The sequence below is a fragment of the Rhinoraja longicauda genome, chromosome 21 (genome assembly GCF_053455715.1).
Source record: "Rhinoraja longicauda isolate Sanriku21f chromosome 21, sRhiLon1.1, whole genome shotgun sequence".
Classification (NCBI taxonomy): domain Eukaryota; kingdom Metazoa; phylum Chordata; class Chondrichthyes; order Rajiformes; family Arhynchobatidae; genus Rhinoraja; species Rhinoraja longicauda.
Window position 1 is genome coordinate 35,238,553 of NC_135973.1, and position 18,932 is coordinate 35,257,484.

Here is an 18,932-nt window from a genome sequence, read left to right on the forward strand (position 1 = left end):
TGTGTCTTCCTTAGTGAAGACAGATCCGAAGTACCTGTTCAACTCTTCTGCCATTTCCTTGTTACCCATTATAATTTCACCCGTGTCTGCCTTCAAGGGACCCACATTTGACTTTGCTACTCCTTGTCTCTTAACATATCTAAAGAAGCTTTTACTGTCCAACTTATTATATTCTTGGCCAGATTCCTCTGGTGCTCCATCTTCAGTGTAAACCAGAATCTACAAAGTTGGTTAGTGATGGTTCACTGAGTTTGTGCTGGAGGAGACTCGCGGGCTCCTCCTGGCGGCGGCGGCGGGGGATGACGGCCGCGCAGTCGGGACGCCACACGTGGAGGCAATGATGGCGGCGGTGGTGGACTTGGAGCAGGTACGGTGCAGCGGGGGCGGTGTTTCTCCATCTCTCGGGGCTCAGGGGAGATGCGAGGTGAGGTGAGGCGAGGCCGCGGGCTGGAGCAGGCGGCAGGCGGCCGGCGTGGCCACGGTCCGGGCGGGGGAGAGGGGCCGGGCCGGGCCGGGCCGTGACCGCGTGGGGCGGGCGCCTGGATCAGGGCTGGGCCTCGGGCACCAGCGGGGAGGGGGCCGGAGCCGCGGTGCCGCCGCCCGGGTGGAGACGACCACTGCTCCTGCAATCAGCCACACACGCACCAGCGCTGGCAGCCCAAGGACACAGAGCAGACGGTGTGGAGGGAGAGAAGCGGCGCGGCGCGGCTCACAGCACAGGTTACTCGTGTTCACTCTCAGCCTCCCTCCCTGCGCCCGACCCCCGACGCCCGACCCCCGACCCCCGACAGACCCTGCAGTTGATGTTCTTGAATTTCGGCTTTTAATCTCCGAGAAAAAAGTCGATGCCAGGACGTCCCGTGGAAACAAACCATCAGGTCTATTTTCAAAGGTAGACACAAAATGCTGGAGTAACTCAGCGGGTCAGGCAGCATCGCTGGAGAGAAGGAATGGGTGACGTTTCGGGTCGAGACCCTTCCTCAGACTGAAGAAGGGTCTCGACCCGAAACGTCACCCATTCCTTCTTTGCTGAGATGCTGCCTGAGCCGCTGAGTTGCTCCAGCATTTTGTGAAATAAATACCTTCGATTCGTACCAGCATCTGCAGTTATTTTCTTACACCTTTCTTCAGACTGATGTCTATTTTCATTTTATATTTTCAACTTTTCAATTTCTCATAACTTCCAACACAAATCTGTAAATATATCGGGATTATACGATGGAAATGGAATGGAAATCAAAGCTTAGTATCTATGAAGTGAACTTTAAAAAAAAATTAAATGGGAACGGTAGTCACAAAATGCATGGAGTAACAGGTAGCATCTCTGGAGAGAAGGAATGGGTGATGTTTCGGGTTGAGATCCTTCTCCATAGAAACATAGAAAATGGGTGCAGGAGGAGGCCATTTGAGCCCGAGAGTCAGGGGAAAGGGAAACAGGAGATATAGATGGTGATATATAGAGATATAGGACAAATGAATGGAAGATTTTCCAAAATTAACGATGATAAAGGAAGCAGGTCATTGTTAGCTGTTTGCTAGGTGAAAACGAGTTATACAGACAATGAGACTCACCAGGATGACATTGAAACTAGTACAACAACTAAGGTTGGGGGAGGGATGCCCGGGTCTATGTTGCCAAACACTAATTTCTCCCATCCCATTCTGATCTTTCTGTCCTGGGCCTCCTCCACTGTCACAATGAGGCCCAACGCAAATTGAAGGAACAGCACCTCATATCTCGCATGGGCAGCTTCCGAATATTGATTTCTCTATCTTCAAGTAACCCTTGTATCTCCCCTCTCTCCGTCCCTCCTGTACCCTAGTCGTTGTACTAGTTACAATTTTGAGCTTGTTCAGATGTATGGAATTTGTGGTTATTGCCTGAAAGCTTGTGTGATCTGAAAAGTATAAAGAAAAGTGCACTTCATAGATACTAAGCTTTGATTTCCATTTAGTTTGCTTGGTAGGAGTATTATAGAATTCTGGGTCAGAGGGGATGTAAGGGTTAGGAAAAAGAACTGCAGATGCTGGTTTAAATCGAAGGTAGACACAAAATGCTGGAGTAACTCAGTGGGTCAGGCAGCATCTCTGGAGAGAAGGGATGGGTGATGTTTCAGGTCGACACCCTTCAGTCTGAAGAAGGGTCTCGACCCGAAACTTCACCCGTTCCTTCTCCAGAGATGCTGCCTGACCCGCTGAGGTACTCCAGCATTTTGTGTCTACCTGGGATGTAAGGGTTTCTATCCTTGATTCCAATTGAGGGTAAAGAGAGAGGAAGAAACATAGCATATATAAAATTGTGGTATTGGGAACCCTTGAAATGAAATATGTTATTCTTGAGGGCAACAGTCATTGAGCTGTATACCACTGAATCGGGCCTTTGACCCAACTCATCCATGCCAACCACATTGCCTAACCGAGCTAGCTCCAGGTGCCTGCTCTTAGCCTATGTTCTCACACAACCTTTCCAGCCATGAACCTGTCCAAGAGTCTTTTAAACTTAAATTAAATTGAAATAATGGTTTAATTTAAGATGACATGAAAATTCCACATTCATTTTAATGGTGTGCATCACAGATGCCTTGAATACAGCATCCAAGTGTTCTCACGTTTTAGAGAGTTTGTAATTGAAATGCCTTACTATCCCAAAATGGATGTGTTATTTTGTATTGACTTTTGCACCCATGTCATTTCATCTCATCAGGTACGGAAGGCCGTTAATGCATTGATTGAATATGTGAAGAAAGGCAAAAATGGCACAAAGCTATTTCTGAATGAAGATGAAAATATAATGCTAAATGTCACTGTGTGGAAGATTCCAAAACAGGAACAAACAATAAAAATGTGAGTAAACTGTGAGCAAAACCCTTTGCTCTTTTGAATGTAATGATTGAGGCAAAATAGGATGCCACATTTTCCTTGAATTGAAGATTGTTTATTGTGGTGTTTGTACCAAACCTTCATTTTTAGTTTGTTTCAAACAATTGCAAAATGAGACTTCTTGCCTCATGAATCTTTCGGAATACTTAGGAATGTGTAGCGGGGGGGGGGGGGCAGCAAATTAATAAGGCCGCTTTTTAAAAAAAGTTTTAACTTTGAATATACAGTGTAACAACAGGCCATTAAAGGTCTGCGTTTGTACTTTGCTCCGGCTTTTGGTTTCTCATTAACTGTCAGGCTACTCTCCACTGCCTTCTATCTTGTGCTCATCTGTCTTCACTTCTAATGCAACTAAACTATCATCTGCAACTACTCTTATGGCAGCAGGTTCCATAATTTTACCCCTCTTGGGTACACAGGACATTTTTAAATCCCTATTTGTGGATTGCTATCCTCTTTTGATGCCCTCTAGTTTCGCTTACCCTCACTAATGGAAACGCACACTTTGTGTCTTATCAGAATCTTTCCTAATTTTAAAGATTTCTGTTGGACTCTATTTCAGTTTAAAAAAATACCCATCCTTTATCATTCCAGGTATAATTTCAAAGTTCTGGTTTTCTCTTTGTGACCTCTTTTTGTTTCCTGTGGAGCAGCATTGTTTGTATAAATGGTGATCAGATTAGTGCGTGGTGCTTGCAAAGTATGGTCAAAGCAAAGTTAGTACAGGTTTAAGACAACTTCTAAATCCCTGTAAGAAGTCTGGTGGTTGCCAAGCTTTATTTTATAATTATTATTGACCTGTATTTCAACATTTGTAACAATTTTAACTTGTACTCCAGATGTCTTTGTTCTCTAGTCCATTTAAACTCTTATTTTCCAAGTAATGTGCAGTCTGGTTTTTACAAAACGTATTGGCCTGGGCAGTGATTCAAGCCCATTCTTTGGAAAGTGAACCAAAATATCACACACGTGACCAGACATTATCACATAAAGTAATACATTAAAACGTTAATTCAAGAGATGAATCTTATTCGTTGCTATTTTCCTATCCACAGAACTATAATGCATGTCTTTTTTTAAAATTCACAGTTTGTAAGATAAAACTGAGTTATGAAAATATGCTCACACACGTGACCAGTCATATTTGACCTCTGACCCTAAGCAAACATTGTCAGCATAACATATAAAAATTTCACTTGATAAACTTCAACATATATAAGTCATATATACAGTACAAAACAATATACCTGTAATGCTTTCAGAATTAGCAGAAATGTATTCCACAATTGTTCATATTTTTTGGTCACACACGTGACCAATAATGGCCCTTCATAGGAAGTCAATACCCTCCACTTTTCAGTGGCGATGGCTTTTGGTTGTCTACGCACAACCTGGTGGAACATGCTGGCGGTCAGCTGCCGTTGTATCTGCCCATCCGCTCTTTCCCTGGACTCAATTATGCCGTTGGACCCCTTCATTACAAAAGTATTTAGCTGCGGTTTTGTTCATTTTTGTTGGTATTATTACTCACTAATGCATTTTCATTTTATCCAATTTTTCATTTGTTAATCCATATAAATGTCGCAATTTTTTTCTGAATGTTCGAGGCATTTAAACAGGGTGAGATGCTTTTCACCACATTTGAGCTGTCATCCAAATAATTCATCTTGGCGCAGAATTTGCACTCAGCATTGAGCGAACAAGCATCATTGCTTTCATTATTTAGAAATTCACCACTTAACTTCAATAATTGCCCTGGCATGCAACTCATCCAATGAATTTTCTTTCTTAAAGTTACTCCAATAAATAAGAAAACTGTTTGACAAGTCACAAATTAATTCTAGAACCAATTAAAGAAACCTGTTTTTTTTAACTTTCAGTTCTAATGAACGGTTATATAAAATGGAATCTGACTGTAGCACATTTCTCACCATAATATGATGAGTGATCTTAATACTTTACTCCTTTCACCCCATTATTAATGTGACTGTAGGAAAGAACTGCAGATGCTGGTTTAAATCGAAGGTAGACGCAGAACGCTGGAGTAATGTGACTGTAATGTTCTTTGGGGATTTCACTTTATTCTTCTGATTTAAATATTTGAAGATAGACTCAAAATGCTGGAGTAACTCCACGGGACAGGCAGTATCTCTGGAGAGAAGAAATAGGTGACTTTTCTGACCCGTTACCCATTCCTTCTCTCCAGAGATGCAGCCTGTCCGGCTGAGTCACTCCAACATTTTTGTGTCTGCAACCAGCATCTGCAGTTCCTACACATGAATACTATTTGATATTGGCAATGTATATCAGGTAGCAGTCTCTATTTATGCAACTTTAGGATCACAATGTACATAAGATCAGTAAGGGGGGAGCCATGGGAAACTACAGTTCCGTTTAGTTTATTGTCGCGTGCACTGAGGTACAGTGAAAAGCTTTTGTTGCGTGCTAACCAGTCAGCGAAATACAATCGAGCCATTTACAGTGTATGGATACACAATAAGAGAATAACGTTTAGTGCAAGGTAAAGCCAGCAAAGTCTGATCAAGGATAGTCCGAGCGTCACCAGTGAGGTAGATAGTAGTTTAGGACTGTTCTCTAGTTGTGGTAGGATGATTCAGTTGCCTGATAACAGCTGGGAAGAAACTACCTGAATCTGGAGGTGTGTGATTTCCTTTTGCCTGATGGGAGCGGGGAGAAGAGGGAGTGGTCAGGGTGTGACTTGTCCTTGATTATGCTACTGGTCTTGCCGAGGTGAGACATCATGATGTGTCAATGGAAAGAAGTCTTTCTTATGCAGAATAGGAATCTGAGGGATAACATTTTCACACAAAGAGTGGTGGGTGTATGGAACAAGCTGTCAGAGGAGGTCGTTGAGACAGGGATTATCCCAACATTTAAGAAAAAGTTAGACAGGTACATGGATAGGACACGTTTGGAGGGATATGGACCAAACTAGGTAGGACTAGTGTAGCTGGGACATGTTGGTTGGCGTGGGCTGTTTTCCACACTATATCACTCTGAGGTTGCTTTGTCCACAATTCACTGCAATTTCTTGGATGGACCTTTCCCAAACTATGCTTTACTTTTCAGTTTTATTAGCATTGTGTAAATCTGCACTGCTCTGTTAATTTAACTACTAACGCAAAGAAACCATGCATGGGTGGCAATACTTTGAACTCTTATTTCTTTTTTTTTTTTTTGCAGAACTCTGCCTCATGAAATTAGAGTGGAGACAAAAGAAGTTTGTCTCTTCACCAAAGATGAACCAAACATGGATACTGATCAGACTCAGAAATACTATAAAAACCTTCTCAACAAGCATGGCGTTAAGAATATAACACAGGTAGGCTTCAAACCTGGGCAAGTCGTGAAATTTTATAAAAAGACAAAGTGCTGGGTTATCTCAACGAGTTGGGCATCTTTTTTGGATTCTGGTTAAGTGACGTTTTGGGTCGGGATATTCTTCAGTCTGATTGTGTGTGTGTTTTGGAGGGAATAACTGAGAATGTTTTTTTTGTAATCCAGCATCTGCAGTTCCTGGTTCTTTCACGAAAATCTATTTTAGATTGCCTCTTCGAAATGAAATGATCTGTATGAAGGTCTATGTTGTTCTTTATTGATATGTGTGTTTTGTCCTTTGAAATCTTGTAACTCTTGCATAATTCTCATGGTAGTGACCTATGGAACAGCATCTAAGCATCATGTTAACTGGCATGTTTCAATTTTTGGGGGATCTTTACGTAGTGATTTTTAATGCATGGGAAAGGGAAATTAAATGAAATTAATTGACTTAATTGCCTTTGGTGTATGTTTCTTCTCATGCATTCATTTGGTGTGCCTGAATCCATGTCCAGGATTGGAAAATAGCCTTATTCTAATTTGAGTGGAGAAACAGCTTGATATATAGCCTGATTTCCCCTTTTTCTCTCACCAAGACCGGTGCAGATATTTCCTCCGTGTTAGTGTGTACCATTGGATACAAAAAGAAGTTGCAGTGATCCAAGCAATTAAGTATTTTAAATTGGAGACACAAGAAACTGCAGATCTGGAATTTTGAGGATGTCAGTGGTTCAGGCAGCATCTGTGGAGGGAATGAACAGACAATGTTATGAAAAACAGTCAGAAGAAGAGTCCCAACCTGTAACGTTGTCTGTCTACTCCCTCCACAAAATGCTTGCCTGACCTGCTGAGTTTCCCCAGCACTTCGGTTTTTTGCTGAAGTGTCTTCATTTTTCATGATCAAGGACACTCACTAAAATGTTCTCGTTAAAGGGACTAGTTTGCCCCTTTCGTGTATTTATTTTGTTGCTCCTTTTGCTATAATAGTGTAAATTAATTTCAAGGTCTAAAAATGCATGTTATTACATCGATGTGAGATTAACAATTTTTGGCTGAAATTGCAAAATATGAATTGATCTGATTTTTTTTGGTATAACTTTTGTGTCCCTTTTAGGACTCTGCGTTTTTCTTCCTCTGATTCTTGCATTACATGAACTGGTTAATGATGGCGTTCCTTCATTTTGTTTGTAATATTGTAAAATTAAGGAGATTTATTACAGTAATAAAGGTTGGAGCAAATAATCCATAATGTTTAATAATCTTGTAAATTGCTGAGGCCTAATCTCCCTTTTTTGGGTTTGTTATCCTGAAAAGAAATAATAGTTATCTTTTAACTAGGTTATCATTGAGCAACACCTTAAGTGGGAAACTAATATAATGCTAATCTAAATGTTGTTGTATTAGATCATTCCATATAAGGCATTGAAGACCGAATACAAACCATTTGAAGCAAAGCGTCGCCTGTTGAGCAGATTTGATCTGTTCCTCGCTGATGATCGAATCAGGCGGCTTTTACCTTCGCACTTGGGGAAGCATTTTTATAAGTCTAAAAAGTAAGTTGTGTAAACTTGCTGTGATTTCTTATTGAAGAAGGGTCTCGACTCGAAATGTCACCCATTCCTTCTCTCCAGAGATGCTGCCTGTCCCGCTGAGTTACTCCAGCATTTTGTGTCTATCTATGACTTCTTATTACTTTAACCATTGCCCAGCTTTTGATCTCATTGTATTCGGAGCCTTCAGAAATCCTTGGGCTGTCATATGAAATAAATGATTTATTAATTTATTTCCATTGTGCGTTTGTTTATCCTCAATGAAACGATGGAACTCCGTAATTGCGCTCTTTTTGAACAATTAAGTGGATGTGTTGGGCGGTAGTTTACACACGAAGCAACAAATAATTGCTAAAGTTGTACATCCAGACTTCTAATGAGAAAAAGAGCGAAGGTTTTGTTCATTGCCGTTGTACTAATTGGCTTCAGGATTTGTTTCCAATTGTTTTAAAGTACATGCATGCATTTATGGTTTAAAGCCCTTTATGGTTTGAGTTTTGACATGTAAATGCAATTATAATTTAAGGAAATTAGGTGACCAGCTTGCACGCACAAATATTTCACAGGTCTGGATAGAGTGGATGTGGAGTGGATGCTCCACTAATGGGAGAGACTAGAACCAGAGTTCATAGACTCAGAATAAAAGGACGTTCCTTTAGGAAGGGGATGAGGAGGAATTTCTTTAGTCAGAGGGAGTTCATTGCCACAGAAGGCTGTGCAGGCCAAGTCAATGGATATTTTTATGGCAGTGATAGATAGATTCATGATTAGTATGGGCATCAGGGGTTATAGGGAGAAGGCAGGAGAATGGGCTTGAGAGGGAAAGATAGATCAGCTACGATTGAATGGAGGAGTAGAGCTGATGAGTAGCAGATTGAATGGAGGAGTAGAATGGCCTAATTCTGCTATCACTTATGAACAGTGACATTGAGATCAATGTTGTTCAAAGAACAAAATTTTGACCAGGACACTGTAAAAACTGCTCTGGGCTTCTTTCGATTGCACTTTGGGATTAAAGATGGGGAGGAGAGAAACTTTTCAGCATAATGACAGTGGCCTCTGCTTCATTTGTAAATCTACATGATGCTCATGGGTCTCTGAAGTGAGGATTGATTCTCTTTAAGGCTCCAGTTGAATGAGCTATTCACATTGGAGGTCGCACTCTGGCATTGATGTTTGTCCTTTGTATCTAGTCATCATGATTTTGGTAATGTGGGAAACTGCAATTAAACCATGTCTTTGTACGGAATCTCCAGGGAATTCCAACTCTAATTTCAGATGCGATTCACAAAGGAAATTTATGTTTTTATCGCCCTTTTTTAGTGCGGATACATTATGAGTCATTAAAGGAACAAAAGTGCATTAGTTACACTGCCTAGTGGATCTGGTTTGAAATTCTGTTGGTATTTCGATATCTGGCTCACAAATACAAATGAAGTGTACAATATATTTTGTCATGGCTATGTATTGTGCATGGACTTGCTTTGATTTTGTTGTCTGTTTTCAGAGCACCTCTGTCAGTGAAACTGTCTTCAAAGGATCTTGCAAAAGAACTGAATAAAAGAATCCAGGGTACAATCCTTCCAATCAGCACCAAGGGCAGCTGTTAGTGAGTATTAAAGATTATGTCTCCATCACCTATTTCTCAATATTTGAAAGGATCTGTCTCCTCACCTAAACACGCAAAATTGTTTATGTTTTAATTTACAGAATAGTTCTGAATGAGATTGGTGAAAGAATGAATGTGTAGAAATTCCAAACCCACAGCTTCCCACAATCATTGATATTGCCTCAGTTTTTCTCTCTGTCAGCACAGCCTGACATAGACATGTCCCACAGCTCTGCCTTCTGCAACATTTGTGTTCTTGGTGTTTTCACTCCCTCATGATCCTCAATTCGAAGCTTTATTCATTATCTTTCCCCTCTCTTCTTTTTGTGTCTTTGGCAAAACCTCAGAGACCTGAAAGATATTTCTGTATATACAGTGCCCTCCATAATGTTTGGGACAAAGACCCATCATTTATTTATTTGCCTCTGTACTCCACCATTTGTGATTTGTAATAGAAAAAATCACATGTGGTTAAAGTGCACATTGTCAGATTTTATGAAAGGGTATTTTCATACATTTTGGTTTCACCATGTATAAATTACAGCTGTGATTATACAAAGTTGCCCCCCATTTCAGGGCACCATAATGTTTCAGAGACATCAGCCATACCTTGGGCTTACCAAAATCAATTGTTTGGAACATCATTAAGAAGAGAGCACTGGTGAGTTTACTAATCGCAAAGGACTGGCAGGCCAAGGAAGACCTCCACAGCTGATAACAGAAGAATTCTCTCTATAAGAAAACAAAATCCACAAACACCTGTCCGACAGATCAGAAACACTCTTCAGGAGTCAGGTGTGGATTTGTCAATGACCACTGTCCGCAGAAGACTTCATGAACAGAAATACAGTGGCTACACTGCAAGATGCAAACCACTGGTTATCCCGCAAAAATAGGATGGCCAGGTTACAGTTTGTAAAGAAGTACTTAAAAGAGCAACCACAGTTCTGGAAAAAGGTCTTGTGGACAGATGAGATGAAGATTAACTTATATCAGAGTGATGGCAAAAGCAAAGTATGGAGGAAAGAAAGAGCTGCCCAAGATCCAAAGCATACCACCTCATCTGTGAAACATGGTGGGGTGGGGGTGTTATGGCCTGGGCATGTATGGCTGCTGAAGGTACTAGCTCACTTATCTTCATTGATGATACAACGGCTGATGGTAGTAGCATCATGAATTCTGAAGTGCATAGACACATCCTATCTGTTCGTTCAAATAAATGCCTCAAAACTCATTGGCCGGCTGATCATTAAACAGCAAGAAAATGATCCCAAATATACTGCTAAAGTAACAAAGGAGTTTTTCAAAGCTAAAAAATGATCAATTCTTGAGTGGCCAAGTCAATCGCCTGATCTGAACCCAATTGAGCATGCCTTTTATATGCTGAAGAGAAAACTGAAGGGTACTAGCCCCCCAAAACAAGCATAAGCTAAAAATGGCTGCAATACAGGCCTGGCAGAGCATCACCAGAGAAGACACCCAGCAACTGGTGATGCCCATGAATCGCAGACTTCAAGCAGTCATTGCATGCAAAGGATATGCAACAAAATACTAAACATGACTACTTTTATTTACATGACATTGTCCCAAACATTATGGTGCCCTGAAATGGGGGGACTATGTATAAACCCTCCTGTAATTTCTACATGGTGAAACCAAAATGGATAAAAATGGCCTTTATTAAAATCTGACAATGTGCACTTTAACCACATGTGATTTTTTCCTATTACAAATCTTAAATTGTGGAGTACAGAGGTAAATAAAAAAAATGATGGGTCTTTGTCCCAAACATTATGGAGGGCACTGTCAGTACAACCTCGTCTTTTCAGCATTTTCTGTTTTTCTGATTTCCAGCATCTGCAGTTTATTAATTTTCTTCCTTTTTTCCTTTTAGTGCTTCCCAGGTAGCTCATACTGGAATGAAACTGGAGGAAGTCGTGGAAAATGTTACAGCAGTTATCAGCACTATTGAAGTCAAGTTACCCCAGGTATATTTAATATAGCTCTTTGAACTGTATGCATAATTTAGTCTTTACACATTCTTCCAACTGTTTTATGTTGTACTACTGAATTTTTCTCTTCAATAATGTAGAGGGCTAAAATGTTGCAAGTGATGTAAAGATGATTTTTATGGACAATTGACACTAACATTTTTTGATTTGGATGCAAATTGCTGAAACGTGTTTTAGTGCCAAAAGAGTGCATTTAAGAACATTCAATTTTTAACTGGTACAGTATTACAGTACAGTCTGAACTGGTAAGAAACACAGGAAGATCGTGTGCTTAACAATTGGAATCACATTTTCAGAAAAAAGTGCCGGAGGTACTAGGCGTCTGTGGAGGGAATTAACAGGCGACAGGACCCTTCTTCAGACTTGCATCTGTAAAGGGAATGGGCAGGTCCCATTCCAATGCCTATTCCCACCATAGATGTTGCTGACCTGCTGAGATCCTCCAGTATTTTGTGTTTTGCTCAAGAATCCAGCATCTGCAGTTCTTTGCATCTTTGCAATTGCTATTTGATTGTAAATGTTCCTGTTTTGAGGGGATAAAAAAAAATTCTCTTGACCACAACAGACATGGGCTGCAAGTGAATTCTCAGGTTATTGCATCATCCAACCCCTTGTCATTATAACATTTTGTTAAAAGTTTCTTGCACTCAATTGCCAATTTAGAATTATACTGTCAGAAAAATGTATTTTTAATAGGAAATTAGGATGCATAGAAAATGATTTAGAGAATAAATATATTCTATTGGGCCAAAGGTTACTTTTTATGGCAATGTAAGCAGATTGTAATGGTTACATTTTGAAATGCTGCAAACTTTGAAAATTGGATAAAAATTAGAAATTAAGTTCCAATCTTAGGCCATTGGTCTTCTCAATCATGTTTTTGTTCCACACCACGTGGCTTGAGAAGCTGAGAATTCAACATTACCAGTCCAGTTCTATTGTATTAAATGTACCGGGTTACTCTACAGAAACTTGGCATTTTGATGTTGTGCGGGAGGCAATGGATGCTGAGTCACACAAAATAACACCATCAATTAAATATTTGCATGCTATTTTGGCATGCCTTACTACATTTATAAATATAATTATCAGTGATGCTTTATGAATTAGTCAATGTAAGCTTGCACAGTAGTACATGTCTAAAACCACTTTGTTTGGGGTAAACAATTCTGATTTTGCTGATCTTCACAATTGTATATGGTCTTTTAATTGGTATCTAATCTATTTTCCTCGTGCCTAAAAGTGTTTTTTTCTGACCGTAGCAATGGAAAAATGTGAAAATTCTTCATCTGAAAACCACAAATTCTCCTGCACTTCCCATATATACATCGAATATGCATAACCTTAAAGAACTGCAAAAGAAGGAACCCAAGAAACTCCCAAAAATAGTATGTACAATTTTTTTTATCTTTTTTTTTTTTAAACGGGCATGGTATTCCCTAAATTACTATGTAGAATAGGGGATTTTTGAAGTTAGGGTTTCTATTCAAGTAACTTCTATGACAGAGATAAATGTATCAGGTCACTTTACAGAAACTTGTCATTTTTGATGTTGTGAGGGAGGAGGTAAGCAATGGATGCTGACCCAGTAGCCCACAAAATCCCACAAAATAACTCTTATCAATGAAATATTTTTAAGTAATCCATGAAGGTTACCTGGACCTGTACACTGTACATGCGACAATAAAGTATCATCGAATTGACTGTTAATTTGCTTTTAGCAAGGTATCACAATGCCATAGTCTTGTGATTGGAGGAGACAGGTGGATGGAGGAACCTACCTGTTTATTTTGGAGTGGTGGGCTCTATTATGTTCACTTGAAAGAACAATTGGACTTCATCCAAGTAATGAAGAAAGACATGGATGCTAACACTCCCAGTCTGACCTTTCTGTCATGGGCCTCCTCCGGTGCCATAGTGACACATGCTCTCCGTCTCCTTGATAACTTCCGGTTTCCAGGCCCCTACTCCCTCATCTTTACCGTGGATGTCCAGTCACTACACTTCCATCCCCCACAAGGATGGTCTTGTGGCCCTCCGTTTCTTCCTCGACCGTAGAACCAGCCAATCCCCATCTACTAACACTCTTCTCCGCCTAGCAGAGCAGGTTCGTACCCTTAACAACTTCTCCTTTGACTCCTCCCACTTCCTCCAAACCAGAGGCGTAGCTATGGGCACTCGCATGGGCCCTAGCTATGCCTGCCTCTTTGTCGGGTACGTTGAACAATCCCTGTTCCGGATGTACACTGGCCCCATCCCCGAACTCTACCTCCGCTACATCGACGACTGCATTGGTGCTACCTCTTGTACCCATGCAGAACTCACTGACTTCATACACTTCACTACCAGTTTCCATCCTGCTCTTAAATATACTTGGACTATTTCTGACATCTCCCTTCCATTTCTGGTCCTCACCATCTCCATCACGGGAGACAGACCAGTGACTGACATCTACTATAAACCCACTGACTCGCACAGCTATTTGGACTACACTTCTTCCCACCCTGTCTCCAGCAAAAAGTCTATCCCCTACTCCCAATTCCTCCGTCTACGCCACATCTGCGCCCAGGATGAGGTTTTTCACACTAGGGCATCAGAGATGTCCTCATCCTTCAGGAAGCGGGGTTTCCCCTCTTCCATTATAGATGAGGCTCTCACTAGGGCCTCCTCTATATCCCGCAGCTCCGCTCTTGCTCCCCCTCCCCCCATTCGTAACAAGGACAGAATCCCCCTTGTCCTCACCTTCCACCCAACCAGCCAGCATATCCAACAAATCATACTCCAACATTTCCGTCACCTCCAATGGGACCCCACTACTGGCCACATCTTCCCATCCCCTCCCCTTTCTGCGTTCCGCAGAGACCGTTCCCTCCGTAACTCCCTGATCCACTCGTCCCTTCCTACCCAAACCACCTCATCCCCGGGCACTTTCCCCTGCAACCGCAGGAGATGCAACACCTGTCCCTTTACCTCCCCCCTCAACTCCATCCAATGACCCGAACAGTCTTTCCAGGTGAGGCAGATGGACAAATATCCCATCATCCTTTGTAAAGTGATGCTGATTTTTAAGCCTAGCTTTGGCATAAAATGAAGCTTTGGATGTGACTGCTTCTTGCAGTGGGAGCTGGGATAAAGTTCTAATATTTTAATGTATTATTTGATGTTTTGAGCAGTGAATGTATCTGTTTCTGGTATGGAAGCAGATTAAAACTTCAGAGAGGTGTTGCTGCCATTTGATGTTTTAAGCAGTATGCAACTCAATTATTGATTTCCTCGAAAGGAAATCAAGGCTTCATGTAGGCACATTTCAATTTGAAGAATATTGTAAATAAAATCATTTTGTCCCAAGACAATGTCGAACAATGAATGCTTGTTTCGTGAGATATTCTACTTTGTACTTTCCAGTGGGTGGGAAAGTCAAACTGTAGTTGTGTTTTGAGAAGACATTAATTCTAATAAATGTCCATGCCCTGAGAATATCCAATCAGTAGACGTCATGAAATAAGCTGCCAGGAACCAGAGTAGATTGTTGAGATATATATGAAGTTGTAATTATACTTAAAGATGATCATTTAACATGGCGGAAGGTCTCATTACATTTTGTTTTAAATACAATCCTTTTTTAAATCAGAATAAACAGAAGAAAGCAGCAAAAGTTAAGAACTTGAAAGCTCCAACTGATGAACCGTCATCTGAGGTCACCAGTGTTCTTTTTGAGACCGTGAAAAAAAACACTCAAAACACAAAGCCTTCTAGTGCCAAGAAGCATTGCGCAGAAGAAATACCGCAACTGGTTCCTATTGAAGAGCAAACACCTGCAAAGAAGGCAAAATTACAAGTATGTTGCATAGCCTAGATGGATTTTTTTTTCTGCTTTCTGTCTTGGAACAAATTGTGTCCTTGCATGACATCCCATGGTACAAATACCATTGGTGTGTTCACTATGAATTATAGATTATGTGCCTAAATATATGCCCATCTTATCCAGGTGTGAAATGGTGAAAGTGAGTAATTAAGCAAAATTAGCGATAAGCAAATGAGATGACACAGGATATGAATTGGTGGGGGTGAGGCACAATGGGCGTGGGGAGCAAAAATTAGGGAGAAAAAGAAGGGAAAAAATGACAAGATATACAGAAAGGAAAACTGATGCAGGGTGGGGTAAGGGGGGAAGATGGACGCAGGCAGGAAATGGGCTGGATGCTCATGGGCACAAATGGGGTGAAGTGGGAGAGGGAATGAGAGAAAAACTGGTGGGGGATGAGAAAGGCAAAGGCATTAGGAAATGATTTAGGATGAGAAAGAGAGAAAGGCAGACAGAAATGGAATAGAGACTGAAAATTAATAGATAATTTGAGATTGAGGGAGGATGCTATGGAAAGGCAGATCTACAGAAACCAAGAATCAACAAGGGGAGAGAGAAGGTTTGGAGATAGACACAAAAAGCTGGAGTAACTCAGCGGGTCAGACAACATCTCTGAAGTCTGAAGAAGGGTCTCGACCCGAAACTTCACCTATTCCTTTTCTCCAGAGATGCTGTCTGACCCGCTGAGTTACTCCAGCTTTGTGTGTCTATCCTCGGTTTAAACCTGCATCTGCAATTCCTTCCTAGACAGAAGGTTTGGAGATTTTTATTTTGAATACTGACCAAGCATAGACATTGAATATACAGGAGGGAAAACTAGCAGAGAAAGACAATAAGCTGCAGTGTTACAAGGAAATAAGGAAAATAAGGCACGGGGGAATAGCACAATTGGGGTTCCTCTGCTGGGTGTGAACTTGGACCCCATGGGAAAAATAGCCACCTGTGTCATTGAAAGAAGGAAACAGTGAAGCAAGGGAAGGGAAATGGTTATGAGGCTGTGGGGAAAAAAAAGGAATTATACTTTGGGCACAGAATTTGATAAAGTGAGATAAAGTATGAAATAAAGGGGGGGGGGTGCATATCAACAAAGAATACTAAGTAATTAGTTCAGTTCAGAGATACGACGTGGACACAGGCCCTTCGGCTCATCAAGTCTGACCAAGCTCACCAACCAACAAACAGTATGCTAGTTCTGTCCTACACTCTCTAAGGACAATTTACAGAAACCAGTTGACCTACAAGCCTGCAGGTCTTTGGAATGTGGGAGGAAACCAGAGCACCCGGAGAAACCTATACGGTTACAGGGTGAACGTGCAAACTCCGTAAATGACAGCACTCGATGGAACCCGGGTCTCTAGCGCTGTAAGGCAGCAACTCTACTGCTGCGCCACTGTGTCGCCCACATTTAATTTAGTAGTTAGTGTGACTCTCATGGAAAGGATTTTTTTAACCCTGTGGAATACTCTTGACTGTTTATAAACTTAGCAAACGCCTAGCATGTTTTTAGTTCCTTCCTACACATTTTTAGTTGATTTGATTCTACTAGCAGTGACAAATTGAAAATTGACAGAATTTGGATTCTTCTCACATGTAAATTTGGGAGTGAGTTGTGATTTTTGTGTGCAACTAGGATACCTCTGTGAAGTGTTCTTAATTTGAAGTGAATTAGTTGCCATTTATGGAAATTGGGTGTCATTACAAAACTAGTCCGTTAGTCTTTCTCTCTATTAAATATCAGATTTGTCTTTACTCCTATATGTTCTTTTTTTTTGCTGTGCAGAAATTACAAGGAGTAACCCACACCACACCTAAGCCAGTTGATGAAAACGAGACCCCAGTTGGAAAGAAATCGCAGCAAATAAAACGCCAAAAAATGCAGAAAACGCCCAACAAGAACCTAAAAAGTCTAAAACCGCAAACTCCGGGTAAAAAAGGGAAAGTGCTTGAGATATCAAAACCAGAAGTGAAAGAAAATGAATCCTCCCTGGAGAAAGGTGCACGAAAGAAAACAGCTAAAAAACCTGAGAGAAAGTCGCTAGGAGCCCCGAAAACAGTGAAAACGCCCAAACGGAAACAAAAGCGAAAGATTCCGCAGTCTGTCTGAGTTTTACCCATGTATTTTTGAGTGGTGTAAATCTTTTATTCAAAAACTGCTAGTAAATTTTTTACAACGCAAAATGGTCTGTTTGAAAAGTTTTTATAATAACTGTTTAGATGTACGTGACTCGGTTTAATAATGTAAATGAGACCTTTCATTGATAACTTTGATAACATCTTTAGTTGTTCTTATTTGCATAATCATCATCAGTGTACCAATCATGGTAATAAAGAATCAGTTCACTTTAATTCAAAATTTTACATTGAATTGAAATGGAGTACAATTATTGTTGTAATCAAAAATATACTTTGAGGTTCGTGTCTAGTTTTCTACAAACTAACCAGCTATCTCTCCTTGATACATATTTTCCTTCGCTCATCAGCCATTTTCTCCTTAAAGAACATTGTTTTATTGTGATTCAGTGTCATAGTCTAGGTGATAATTTAATGCCTTACCTATGTCATATCATCATCATCATATCATATATATACAGCCGGAAACAGGCCTTTTCGGCCCACCAAGTCCGTGCCGCCCAGCGATCCCCGCACATTAACACTATCCTACACCCACTAGGGACAATTTTTACATTTACCCAGCCAATTAACCTACATACCTGTACGTCTTTGGAGTGTGGGAGGAAACCGAAGATCTCGGAGAAAACCCACGCAGGTCACGGGGAGAACGTACAAACTCCTTACAGTGCAGCACCCGTAGTCAGGATCGAACCTGAGTCTCCGGCGCTGCATTCGCTGTAAAGCAGCAACTCTACCGCTGTGCCACCTATTTGCTTTGTCTTTGATCCTCCATAGAAGTGGCTTACTGATAACTCAGTACAGGCAACCGTCCATTGCAAAGAACAAATGACAGTGTAATCAAAACCAATGCAGAATAAGTACATTTGCAAAAGAATGTATGTTCCTTAAATTTTGATATCAACTGCAATGTAAAATTGTATTGAAACATTTCTCATGTTTCTCAATGTGAATCAGATTGTTCAATTTTAGTGACATCTTTGTGTAATAGGGAAATGCATTGAAAGATTTTTATTTGATTTCCAATGCACAAGAATGCAGTGCTATTTAATATATGCCCGTATATGTGTTGAATTTGGCTCAACTTCATTGTAGTTGCCCTGTGAGGAATTTTTCCCATGAGATCCGTCAATTGAAATATAAACTCACATCATGAGTTTGTTTATTAATACTATATTGGCCTTCCAGACACCAAATAAAACGTTTTAAAAAAAATTCGCTTCAGTTCTTTGTTTTGTGTCTTTGATTTTCTAAAATAGCTCATAAGTCATAGAAGCAGAATTAGGCTATTCAGCACATCGAGTCTACTCCGCCATTCAATCATGGCTGATCTATCTTTCCCTCTTAACCCTGTCTTCTCCCTGATCATGAATCTATCTATCTCTGCCTTAAAAATATCTATTGACTTCGCCTCAAAATTCCTCCTCGTCTCCTTTCTAAAATAACGTCTCTGACATCTGGTTCTAGTCTCTCCCACTAGTGGAAACATCCTCTCCACTCTACCCAGGCCTGTGAAATATTAGTGCGTGTAAGCTGCTTACATAATT

At 40.7% G+C, this 18,932-nt stretch overlaps 1 protein-coding gene across 1 annotated transcript; it reads left to right on the forward strand.

Moving 5' to 3' along the window:
- The first annotated feature begins 309 nt into the window (after positions 1–309).
- Positions 310–18,581, forward strand: rsl1d1 (ribosomal L1 domain containing 1). The gene is made up of 9 exons (XM_078417506.1): positions 310–367; positions 2,705–2,844; positions 6,085–6,223; positions 7,624–7,772; positions 9,277–9,378; positions 11,273–11,366; positions 12,653–12,778; positions 15,022–15,228; positions 17,036–18,581. The coding sequence occupies exons 1-9, from the start codon at positions 338–340 to the stop codon at positions 17,357–17,359; spliced, it is 1,311 nt and encodes a 436-aa protein (XP_078273632.1). The 5' UTR covers positions 310–337; the 3' UTR covers positions 17,360–18,581.
- Positions 18,582–18,932: the final 351 nt, after the last annotated feature.